General features: G+C 38.6%; 1 protein-coding gene across 4 annotated transcripts in view; it reads right to left on the bottom strand.

Moving 5' to 3' along the window:
- taok3a (TAO kinase 3a) overlaps positions 1-13,276 on the bottom strand; it is a 54,122-nt gene that overhangs the window by 15,945 nt on the left and 24,901 nt on the right. For all 4 annotated transcript variants that reach the window (XM_026321924.2, XM_026321925.2, XM_033325378.1 and 1 more), the window contains 10 exons: positions 12,643-12,879; positions 10,268-10,339; positions 9,371-9,472; positions 9,030-9,075; positions 7,960-8,056; positions 7,391-7,504; positions 6,653-6,744; positions 6,466-6,559; positions 4,730-4,811; positions 787-954 (listed from right to left, as the gene is read on the bottom strand). In XM_026321924.2, coding sequence (XP_026177709.1) covers positions 787-954; positions 4,730-4,811; positions 6,466-6,559; positions 6,653-6,744; positions 7,391-7,504; positions 7,960-8,056; positions 9,030-9,075; positions 9,371-9,472; positions 10,268-10,339; positions 12,643-12,774 — 999 coding nt within the window. In that variant the 5' untranslated portion in view covers positions 12,775-12,879. The remainder of the gene's footprint in view (positions 1-786; positions 955-4,729; positions 4,812-6,465; positions 6,560-6,652; positions 6,745-7,390; positions 7,505-7,959; positions 8,057-9,029; positions 9,076-9,370; positions 9,473-10,267; positions 10,340-12,642; positions 12,880-13,276) is intronic.

The raw sequence follows: 13,276 nt of genomic DNA, 5'->3' as shown, positions 1-13,276 counted from the left end.
GTCAATACATATTGGTTTAACTGAGATATCTTTAGACTAGAAGTCTAAAAGACTAGTGTGTGCCCATGATAGATAAGAGGGAAATCAAACCGCACAGTTTTGTGGCAGACAGTTCAGTTAAGTCTGCAATAATGGAAATGTAGATCAGGATCAGTCTTTCTACATGCAATATATCTTCCCCTAAAACCAGAAAATAACTTTCAAGACTACAGGTTTTCTCAGTAAAGCCTTCAGAGGTGTCCTGTTGCAGTGAGGTCTGATAGCTGCTCTGAATTGCAACATGTGGTGTAGGATGACACTACTGTGCTGCTGGCTGTCCATGTCTGTTTAGGTTGCCTAAGGTCAGGTCAATTAAGGGACATTTCATCTCAGTGTTGGATTATAGCAGCAGCAGGAGCAAGGCTCTGCTTGTTTTGGACTTACATGTAAGTGTTGGGCTTACATGTATTTTCTGAAAACATCCATCAACTATCATTTTCTTTTGCCAGTTAAGCTTTTTTTTTTTTTTTTCAAGCAAAAACGTCATTATAGCGTCTCAAATATAATGATTTGCTTTTCTCTGGTGTATATCACTAGAAAACTGCATATTAGTTATTTGGACTGTCATTAAATTGTGATGGACATTTGCCAATATTAGATAATATATATCTGATCAAACAGTTAATCATTTGAACCCTTTAACCTCCTGACAAACACTTACACTCGTCTGTATTTTTTTCCTTCCCACAGAAACACACCCCAATTAATTAACTCCCCACAAAACTTCCCTCTCCTTCTTCCTCCTACCTCTTCTTCCTCCTGGCTCTCTCCCATGGGTCCATTGTGTTTCTCTTGGTAGAGGATCTTCTTCATCTTGCGGTACTGCAGATTGTCCAGTTCACGGACTGCATCCTTGGTCCTCTGAATGAGGTCAATGAGAATGCGCTGCGAGCGTTCTCGACGAACAAAATCATGCTGGGGAAAATAAGTTAACAATAATGATTTCAGAAATCTGATTGAATTCAAGTTGTGTTTTAACTTCATCCTTCATACCATACAGTGCATGGATATTAAATGGTTATTGTCAGGTAACTAATGACTTCTCTTCAAAATTAGTTGAAGAGCTATTTGAAAATGGAACGTTCAGTTTTTTAAATGAAAATTTTAATATTTGTTACAGAGTACACTTAGTTTAAAATAGTGTAACTTAAACAAGACATTATTAATGTCTTGCAGTTCTCACAATACTTTTCATATAGAAGTGTGAAAGAGCTAATCTTGTATCATTTAAATTTCCTACAGCATTCCAGCAAACACCACGTGTTTGTTCCACATTGCTGCTCAATTCAATATTGGGCTTTAAAATATATTTGATCTAAAGGATTCAAATGACATCTTATTTCTCCACTTTAGGGCTGCATTGCCAACAATAGATTTCATCAAGTGAATTATTTTAGTAAGCATCACACTATCACTAGAGGGCGCCTGGAGGTTGCTCAGCTGGTCCTCGGAGTCCCAGCACATCCTCCAGCAGTACCCTGAACACATGGGATCTGTGTAAGATCATTCATAAAATGGTTTTTGGTAAATACTCTTCATCTTTTTCATTCCAATAAATAATCATCAATTAAATTATATCAAGAAACTAAAACAATGACTGAGTAATTTGCTAGTAAATGATAGAGAAGTTAGTTTTGTTTATCTAAGACCAATGAACAATAAGCTTTCTGGAACAAAAGCTTTATTTACAGGGAAGAAACATGATCTAATAATGTGATGAAAAACAAATTAGCAAGGTAAGTTTTCTTAAAACAAATCAAATTCCTACAATACAATTAAATCATCATATCATTAAACTTACAAAAAATAATGTGCTGATTAAAATGTATTTTACACTAAACTGACATGAACTAAGATGTGACCTTTTGTACTGTATTCTAAGTAACCAACCTTTCTGTGATTTGATGGAAGTGTAATTTGATGGAGGCCTGGCTGTCATGCATTTATGTAATTATTTTGTGTTACACAATCAGCAGGTTGGAGTGGATGGATGTTGTGGGGGAATCAGGGGTAAGAATAAGTGTGTGTGTTAAGCAATTCACTGCCATGCTCCAGCATCCAGATAAAAATAAAACAAAAACAACATCTCTTCCCAGCACTTCCACCCACTCTAGCACACACACATATTCACACCTCTTCTTAGTCACTCTCATTCATAAAATATTGCGTGCTTAATGGCTGAAATGTATGCAACCTCAGAGTACTAGACTAAAATTATATATGCAATGAAAAAAAACTATTTTTAGGTCTCTTTCCAGCTCTCTCTCTGCACATCTTCTTCTCCATGTGACAGATGCTGGTGTAATGAGTTAGTCAGGACACAGGGGAATGACATCATGCTCTGAAAATAGAGATGAGAGTGATTTGTCCCGTTTTCTGGTGGACCTACAACAGAGCGTGGGTTGTTGGCCACCCCCGCCCCATCAACCAGCAAGAAGTTATCTCCAAGATTTTTCCTCATTATAAGGTTAGTGCTAAAAAGTGAGACATTTTCAGTGTCCCCCGTTCTGTCCCTGTTGTCCCTATGACATAAGCAACTTCTTCTACTGATCTGACCTGTCCTCAGAGGTTTACTCAGTTAAGTATCGCTGACTTGTGATGTTAAATGCATTTGATCACATATTAACTATTCTGGGGTAAACACTTTGCTTAAATCTTTAGTTTAGCGGTGGTGAGGCTCTCCAGAGAAGAAGCCTACCATGCTTGATGGATGAAAGGAAAAGTTAGAGTTAGATGAGAAGTGTGATAACAGTAAATATACACAACAAACCAACAGACCGTTTGTATCGCTACACATTAAGACTGTAAACAAAGAGAAGCAGCCAGTGCAAGTCAATCCAAAAGTAAGAAGGTCTACCCAGTAGTGACTAAAGCTTACTAAATACCTTGCATTATTATAGTTTTTTTAACCTGCAAGTGTAAGAACAATATTAGATGGTCTAGACAGGATTTGTACAGGCTTTTAGGTAAAACTGTTGTACTGGAATTAGCTGTAATACCCTAGTTAATTTATGGGATAAAAAATATACCCATTTCCAAACTAGTGCTATATTTAACTATTTGAGTTTTATTTATTTATTTAGCTGAAACTGTAGATACCTAGGGAGGAGGTCACTGTGTGGTTATCATTTCTTTCTTTATTTAATTACTATTACTCTGAATGAGGTTTACAGGGAGAGGATGTGTTTAACCTGAGGCCAGAACACTGATAGCTTAAGGCCCCCAGATTAGTGACCTGATTTCCCCTTTAAAAGAGCTTGGGGGGGCGTGTGTGTGCACTTAAAGGAATAGTGATTTTGTGTGTGTATATCTGAGAAGAGAAAGTGGGGTATTAATCATAAGCCAACACAACCCATAACCCCCCCCACCACCCACCACGTCTTTCACAATAAAGAAGCCTCTTCGACACTGATCCAAAGTCTGTTTGGTACTTATCCCTCTAATGGTTTTTTCGGACAGGATTTGGGTCAGGGATGCTGGGAAGAGTGAATACCAATCTAAATGTCAGCTATCTAGATGACAGTCCAGAGCCTCTAATTTTACTGTTACTTAACCTCACATCTTTCCTTTGTGCTTCTTAAAATGGGGCCAGGCGTGAAAGCTACTGCTAGAGGTTTCACACTGTTGAGTGTGAGCACCAAGAACATAAAACTCTTCCTGGGCCAGTAGGATTACTTGTTGGTCACACAAACAAAAAGACCAATGTTTAAACCATTGGGAAACACAATGAATGTAGATGGATGATGATATTTGGGTGTGCAAGTAGAGTGGTGGGTTAGATGACAAAAACATTTACCCATAATCCCCTACATGTGGCTATAACGCATTTCTACTATGCTTTATTTTGCCATTTTTTTTGACAGATGAAACAGTGACAGAGGGAGACATTTTACAACAATATCTGAATTTGGAGGCTTAGAGTGTACTGACCTTGGAAATAGTAATCAGATGAAAAAATTCTTTTAAGCACTTAAGTTCTTGGTTTGTTTGACAAGTTAGCAAAGTGACTAGATGTTTTTGTAAAACGATCTAAATTTTGTCATAAAAAAGAAGAGAGATAAATGGGACACCCTGGTGGCCTAGAGGTTCAAGCACCAACCACAAAACCACAACGCCCTTGGTTTGTCCTTCCCCATCTCTCTCTTTCCCCTCATTTCCTGTCATTTGTTTTCTCAGTCAGATTTTCTCCTGCACTGGTGAGCACATCGGTCAACTAGGTCTCTCCAAAAGGGAAGCTCATTGTTTCTCTAGCAATGAGGCTTTTACACGGATAAGTTTCTAGCCCAACACCCAAGTCAGGTGTGATACCTGACTCTGCTTGCCTCCTGAGGTGGACATGGATCTCGGACTTCATAAGTGTAAAGGCCCCATTTGTCTTCTGTAAATGAATGTGTGAAGTGCTACAAAAACACTTGCTACATTTATCTCATTGTCCTAACTTTTAAGGGAGATCCCAAAGGCCATAGCAACAAAAGCTAAAAAAAAAAAAAAAACAAACAAAAAAAAAAGAATAAGCAATTCTCTAATGAAGCAGGGTGCTTCATTACAGTGCCTGAATACGTCACTGTGAATATGCTTGAGTATTCGGGAGTTATGGGTGGGTGGGAGTGACTCATCCACATGGCTCAGTGGATGGCTGAGACAGGAAGTTAGGTCAGAGCTAGAAGGATTTTAGAGGGAGCCCACTCACTCGTAGCAGCTCCCCCGATGAAGGTCTGTCCTGAGGAATTTTCAGTAGGCAGTAGTCAACAAAGCTCCGGAAAGGGTCAGACCTTGGTACAGAGGACGACAAGAGAGAGACAGAGAGACAATTAAACATATTTAAATCAAAATAATTTAAGCTGCTTATTGTCAATTTGATTTTTTGCATTTTTGCTTATCATATTAATTACCCCAGAACAATGCTATGTAATCTCATAAATTAACCATATATGGATTATGCAAATGTGAAGAAATAAAAATATAGGCCACTGGAGCCATGCAACAGCGTGCCACTAACTCTGATCTAAAAAATATGCTCCTGATGGTAAGGTGTACATTGTATATATGAGAGTGTAAGCTTAGGTTACTACTGTGGATCTTTAAGATAAAGACGACAACGATGCTATTTAGAATTTTGATTTTTTAATTTTGGACATTCAGAGTCATCTTAAGTCATTGACCCCTCAACCCGCTTTGCCAAAGAGCTCTGTGACTCCAAACTCTACATCTAATGTCTTCTGTCATTAGTCAAAATCCATGTCATGCCAATATACAGTGCAGCTTTGTGTTTATGTACTGAAGTAAAATTATGAAGTCAGTGTCTCTACTAGTCTCATCTGGCGGTATGTTGCTAATGCCTTGGGCCACTGGAGCTCCTCCAAAAATACCACAAGCCTACGCTGCCCCACACAATCGCTTGCCTCAGCACGATGTTTAAAACAAATAGTAATTTTACAACAGACATTCTTCATGCACAGTCAGAGGCAGCAAATTCTCACTTTAAAAAGACTCCCCTTGCCTCATGTTTCTGACGACTTGCTCTTTGCCAGGACACGTGTAACAGTGAACAGTGTTATTTGGTTGAGAGCTTGGACGGAAGACACAGGAAGGCCACTAATGCCCTCAGGCTGCTCTGAGGCAGGTAGAGAGCAGCATTCAGCTACTCACTCTGGCTGTGCAGAGGGTACACATTCTTCCAACAAATCGAACAAATGCTTGCATGACTCTTTATATCTGGGACTTTACCGCTTTACTTTCATACCATAGTTGTGTTAATATGAAACAAGTGTACAAAGGTACATTTTAGGGAGAACATCAAAGGTAGGCATGATATTTCAGTGTGACAACTACAACTAAACAACAACTAAAGCTGGCAGTTTTCCTATATTACATTTAGGACATGGAGCCTGAGTATAAAGAAACAAAGAAAAAAAAAAAAAAAAAGAAATATGTGAGCTTTTTTAGCTACTAGAATAATAACATTGCTTTATCTTAATGTTGATATTAAACAAAATATGCTCTGCTCAGCTCAGCAGACATAGAGGTTTCCCAGATAATTATATAAGAGACATAAGAGTGTGACCTTGCACAAGGCCAGTTGCAGAGATCACAGGTTGTGCAGATTAGCACAGTGATGTCTTATCCTGACTGAGCCCAGATCGGCCTGTGATTTAATATTCACAGTTGACTGGGTGTAATGCACCAGCAGTTTCTTTGGCTTTTATTTTGATTGTAAATTAATAACACCATGACTGTGAGGTTTTTTTTTTTTTTACTATTTCTGGCATAAACTGGACATTTTAACTGATCACATATTGGACTGCAGTCTGGAAAGACTACGTTTTTAGAAGAAAGGTATGTGATCAACAACTTTAAAGTCTTGAGAGTTCCTTTCAGGTTGGGGGCAAAAAAAGAATGTTATATTTGAAGACATGTTCAACTCACCACTCATTTGACTGCAGCGAGGGAGAGTCATTCTGGGCGATGTGATATAAGGCACTCATGGCATTCATGTTGAACAAGGGCGGTTTACGCTCCGCTATAATAGGACAAGAAGGGCATTAGGCATGCATCACTTTTATTCAGTTTAAGTCAGTAAATTTTCTGACTGTCTGGGCCAATGCAAGCTCACCCAGTTCAATACAGGTGATACCCAGGGACCAGATGTCCACTTTCCCATCGTACTGGCCCTCGTCCATGGCTAGGATCACTTCTGGGGCCATCCTGAAGACAGAAAGATGCACATACAAATGTACGCATACAGAACTCTATTAAGTATGAGGAAAAATCCATGATAATGTTATAATCTGCTAAGCCTCTCAGAGCTTTTAAAGATTCTGGTATGCTGTGATAGCAGCTCAGTATTTAGAATATATGTGTGTTTCTGAAAATGTGGAGTGTGACAGCTTGTGTGTGTTTGAATTTATCATGACAAGTGAGGCAAAGCTGTGTGCTGCTGGCCCCTCATGAGAGTTCATTCCTAGTCCAGCTGTATGTGATGATTTCATTCTCCATCAATGTTGCAAAGAGGAGTAAATATTTCAGCACAGGATGTTATAGCAGCTTCTGTAACAATATGTAACAGAGTAGCTGTTGCTCACCCAACTTTTCAAAAGTAATTTTTCCAGTTAATTTTCATGAATCTCATCATTTATTAGTAATGGTTTGATCCAAAACTGCATCTGCTTTTGTGTACAAAGTGATTTAAAGGTCTGTGCACCAACAGAAATCATTTTTATTTAGGAGACTCTGGTGTCATTCAGGTGTCAGGCTTCCGTGATCAGTGACAACAAGATGCCTTGATATTTGATATTATCAAGATGCCAATATGAAGAAAATGCTGCATAAAGAAACAATTGTGTATACTGACCAGTAAGGTGTTCCCACAAAGGAGTTGGCAGGTGAGGCAATGGAAGCAGAGCCAAAGTCAGCCAGTTTAACCTGACCCAGCTCAGTCAGCAGGATATTACCAGCTTTCACATCTCTGGATGGGGAAAGGGGGATGAAGACAATGAGCACATTAAAAGAGCAAACAGGTATAGCAGCCAAGGCAAATCTTTTCTTCCTAATGACAGGTCATTGGTGTGGTGTATTTATACATATAGTGTTTGTTTAAAAGGTTTTATGTATTTTTATATCCCTGCAATTAGATCTCTGATGACATAGAGTAGTCAAAATGATTATTACAGCACCATTATTGGATGCCAATCATATCTGTCAGTGATAAAAAAGATGAGACAGGAGGGTTGTTACCTTCTCATAGTGATGTTCAAGAAAGATGAAATTTAACAACAGGCATGAGATTTTATGACTTAATTAGCAAGCACTGCTATAAAGGGAGAACATGATTGTCTCTCATCTCATCTTATCATGTTTTCAGTAAAGTCACTGTATGTTCCTGCTGGGAAATGTTTGGATGAAGAAAACAAACCAACTCACCTGTGAATCATACTATGGGAATGTAGGTAGGCCAGTCCTAGCAAGGCACCGTGGGTAATGGCAGCAATTTCCATCTCTTGGAGTGGTTTCTTATGAACTTGGGGAGAAATAAGTATAGTGGAAATAAGTAGCAACCTTGACTTGAATTACTGTATGTAATAATGAACTATAACAGCTCTACACAAAGGCCTACATAATGAAAGTGCATATAGCTATGAGTTGCAGGTTCTATGCTTGATGAAGGTACTGGCAACTAAAACTTCACAATTTGTTTGACTGCAAAATTTCATAATGGCCAGTGCCAGCTGTCATGGCTGTGTATCAGTGATACACAGTGAGCACATGCATAAGTGCTTAAAATAACATTAGGTTCAGGTCAGGAATGTTTATTGGTCTTTTAAAAAAACCTAGGTAATCTAGAAACTAAAACTACATATAAAACAATACCTTGCTCTTGATTGATTGACCAGCAGCATGAATTCATAGCAAGTATGAATAAATTACTGTGGTTTTACTATAAGCTTCATGTCCCAATGATGACAACCACAGGTTTTATGGGTTTAAGAGATTAATGTAACTATCTGATAGCAGGCACTTCTTCATGTCAAATATATCTAGCAAAACCTCATGAACTAAGGTCAAAAGGTAATCTGGACTGATGTTCTTATTCGGCCACTGAGCTACAGAGAAGAAAAATTACCAAAGAATACAGACAAGTCTACTAGATTGAACGAAACCTATAGACACAAGCTGCTTGTGGGTTATTAAAACTTTTTTTTTCACAAGCCTGGCTCATGAGTTAAGCAAAATTAGCTCAGCATAACAACTGGAAATAAGGAATCAGATCTAACCCAAAGGTACCTCTACAGCTCAGTAATTAATAATTGTCATTTGTTCAATCTGTACAATAACCTAGGTTTTGTTTTTCAGTTGTGAGAGTGTTTCTTGGGAGGACACAGTGATTTCCTAGAAAGTTTTTAATATTAACACCCTGATACAAACAATAAAATTGTAAATGTGACTGAACGTGAACGTGTGTCTGCACATTAAGCATGAATAAAAACACTTACCCTCTAATAAATCTGATGCAGAGCCTAGGCAGTACTCCATCACCAGCTGAAATAGAATACAGTTGTAGCTTAATAATTGAATATGGTATGCAGTCCACCATGACAGACTCTAAATACAAAGGTTCAGATTAGGTTTGTGAAATTTTATAAAGATAATTCATCATATTATGATGTCTGCAACAGTTGTGAGACTGATCACAACATTCAGTAACCAGAATAGTTGGCAGCATGAAAACACGGTTAGGAGACAAAAAGAAATCTAGACAAAGATGATGGGCGGAAAAAGACTAAGGAGAGATGAGAGCTAGGACAAAAGAAGATGTAGAGAAAGATCCACTAACCCAGGCAGTGTTGTCTTTCAAGTAGCAGCCTTTGTACTCAATTGTATTTGGGTGTCGCAGCTGTCCCAAAAACTTGACCTCCTTAATGATGTCCTGCCACTTCTGCCAAAGGCAAATTCACACACGGATGATTACACACTATAGATATCATCACAGCAACATTTAAGTGGGCATTGATGAGATGTTTTTCCATTTGTGCAGCTGCATCAGTACTGCATGTACACAGGAAGGAAAAGTTTGATAATATCATTGCAACAAATTCAGTAACAAATAAAACTGAAAGCCAGTTCTCTGCTTACCAGAAGACCTAATACAGAAACCAAAAGCCTCAGCTGGTTAGGAACACTGGGCATACTGTATGTCACATACTGATGAAGCTACTCAGATGAGTAGGGAAACATTTCAACCTAAAAACTAGAAGTCTAAGTTGCCATCATGACTCAACCTCTAGATATGTTCTGGACTAGAATGGTTGCTAAACTTTTTCAATTTCAGATTGAGAGAGGCACATGTTTATTCCAAAGTTTGGGTCTGGTGGTGAGTAATTTTTCTTAATTTTCAAATTATTTTTGCTCCTTCAGGGTAAGAAGCCACTATAAATGAGAAATCTCTCAATCACACCAGTTAGTGTTAAGCTTTGTGTGAAACAGCAGTGCAAATGATGTAATACTGCTTTTGCATTATCAACTCTTGCCCTCATTTTTTTAGATTTAAGTCAAAGCATGAGAAATTAATGTTATCTGACCCGTCTAACCAAATGCCCTCTTGAACTTGAGCTTGTGATGGTGAGGCAACCAGTAAACTGTAGTGGTGCATTCACAGTGGTTCTGAATACAGAGTTTGGTGTTTTGGTTGTGCATATGCTCCTGTGTGGGTATGTGTGTGTTTGTTTCTTACTTCAGTAGTCTGTTTGCCATTATAAGACATCTTTTTGATGGCCACCACCTCATTGGAGTAGGAGTTGCGGGCCTGAAAGAGAAAATAGAAGATTGGTATATGGTAACATGCTGTATAAAAGTGTAATTTTGCTGCTGTGGAAGATCCTGATGCTTAACTTCTGTTTTTGTCTTAAAAAGGTCACATCTAAACTAACCATTAGGTTTAATCACATACAGTAAATGTTACAAAAAATTAATGGAAATTCATTTGTATATACAGATACAACATCACATGTATATTGTACTAATATACAATATGCACAATAAAAATATATAATAAAATGATACAGCAGCAAACAGATTTGGTACACTGAAAAATAATTTTTTTTTTAATGTAACTTATGTATTGCCTCAAGAACAATTCAAAGGTGAGCCAGATAAACCTGATGCACACAAAACATCACACTGCATGCACATAATAATACAACTACCGCAGACTGTTACGGCTCTAAAACACTTTCTCATTTGAATTCAAACAAATTTCCATCTGATCAAAGCAGTCAATAGCATGATTAGGGGAAGCCTGCAGGTAAGTGCGGCATGGTTTATCTGTAGATACTGTGAGTGTCTGATTTGTCTGTGCACATTAACATTCCCATGTTAAACCCATGGAGGCATTTGGCCCTAGGGACAGCAATGCTGTGACTCAGCCTAAGACTGTATCTCTGCTTCATCCCACGTACAAATGAATGGGAATTTCATGTACAGATTTTAATGAATTTACAGTAACAGCAGACAACAGAGCATTCCCATTAGACTTTTTCAGATTCGTGTGATTCTCATTTTTCCACCTGTTCATGTATAAAAACTGTTTCCCCTGGTGTGTACGGATAGATGGTCATATACACCTTAATAAAATACTGTATAAACACAGTTTATTACAAAAACACAGCACAATGTATAAATGGTTAGTACTGTCGTCTGAGTGTGAGAAGGTTGGAAGGAGTATTTCCTTCTGATGTTTCCAAAAAGTACAAAACATATCAACAGAGAATGAAAGCTTAATGTATTTTTAACTTTTATCATTTTTGAGCATTTCAGGTCAAAAGTGAGTGTGCTCAAAAGCTAAAAAAATCTGGAAAAAAGCAATGAATTTCTTTCACTAAAGCTGTGTTTAAAACAGTGCACTAGTTGTAATGCAGACAACATAAATGTGTCAATGTGCACAGCGCTGGCATCGGGGCAGGATTTAGACACAGACTGGAGTCTGTTAGGCAGACAGATGTGGATACCAGAGCTTGCAGTTATGTATGGGGGTTATGAGTGTGTATGTGTAAATGACATGGGATAGACGGGGGATAGCAATGCCCTGGCAGCAAAGAAAATCCTGTCCCACTATCAGCAGCTTTCCTCTTTTTCTATATCAAGAAAACAGCTGTTTTAGGAAAGAGAACGGAGGTTTATTGCTCCCAGCTCTGCACCTGGAGGGAGAGAGAGAGGAGAAGAGATGCAAGGATAGGAGATGAGTGCCGAGGAGAGAAATGTACTGAGGAGGAAAAGAGAGGAGACAAAATTAAGAGAAAGCAGAGAGATGCTGCATGCTTTCACCAGCCCCCACGACTCAGCTTTAAAATCAAAGGCTTGATGAGTAATTAGTGATGATGAGATTAATAAGAAAGACTACAGAGAAAATGCTGAGAGAGGAACTGTCTCCACTTAAATCTGTTCAAAGAGCCATAATGTAGTGGGCTAAACTTAAATGTTTACAAATCAGCAAATTGACAAATGAATATTATGTATGTTAACTAGTTAATAAATAAATACTAAAACCTATAATTGCATATTAAAAATCATCATGTGGTAACAGGTGTAGTGTGCCCTGGTTATTATAGTATGATTTTTTTAAGTGGTCCAGGCCCTCGTTCATGTGCTGCTGCTGAAACATGCAAGATATATAAATATTAACTTTCACCATCAGTTGCACAACCACTACATCTTTGTCATTTTACTCCCACAAGGCAATAATATTTCAAAACTTTGACGTGTCCAGCCAGAGTCTGTTGATAATCTTTAAAGTCCTGTCGGAGCAGAATTCAGTGTTAAACATGACTTAATGAGTCAGTACAAAAAGATATGCAAAATGTCGTGACAAGTGCCTGATAAAACCCTTATTTCAAAACTGTTGTTTAATAAGTCCTGATAATATAACAATGAGAACAGCACAACTGCAGGCAGTTTTCAGTGTCCTCTAGAATCCAACCAAAAATCCCCATTTAAAAAGCCGATTCATTCGAATTTAAACAAAGTTCTTCACTCTGCATTCAAAATTCTTTCCAAATCTGTTCCAAAACTTCATGGTCTGTGGAAGTACACAAATTGCAACCTGCTACTTACAAAGTAGACGGCCCCAAAGCTGCCATGCCCAATCTCATGCAGGTCACAAAAGACATCCTCGGGATCATCTTTGAAGAAGAGGTCGGCCAGCTCGGGGTCCTTTGGCCCTCCTTTCCGTGTGGACGACGGCATTATGAGCTGGACATGAGCTAGGCGCCAGGGACCACGCTCACATACACACTGCTGCTGCTACCACCACCAGATGTCCACGATGGGCCCGGCATTGGCCAGCTAGACCTGGGAAACAGAATGGTGTGGTGAACAGATGATGAATTGATTACATTTATAGCTGTGTATTGTGTAAAGCATTAAATCCCATTGACACACACAAACCTTAGGCTGATAATTGAATCCTGATAACTTCCAGACATTGTTTAATCTTACTTCACAGTTCCATCAAACACTATCCACATCTGTGTGTGTGTGTGTGTGTGTGTGTGTGCGTGTGTGTGTGTGTGTGTGTGTGTGTGTGTGTGCGCGCACCTCTCTTTCTATTAGTGCTTTCATTTTGGCGTCTCATAAACAGTCGATAGGTGATAAGACAGGAAAAAGACAGTCATACAGTGACGGCTAGCTGTCTAGTCCTGCTGCTCATCCAAGTCACAGTCACACTTGTTCACATAAACATGTGCGC

Source organism: Mastacembelus armatus, chromosome 9, assembly GCF_900324485.2.
Source record: "Mastacembelus armatus chromosome 9, fMasArm1.2, whole genome shotgun sequence".
In the NCBI taxonomy this organism is placed as follows: domain Eukaryota; kingdom Metazoa; phylum Chordata; class Actinopteri; order Synbranchiformes; family Mastacembelidae; genus Mastacembelus; species Mastacembelus armatus.
This window is presented reverse-complemented; position numbering and strand designations above follow the sequence as displayed.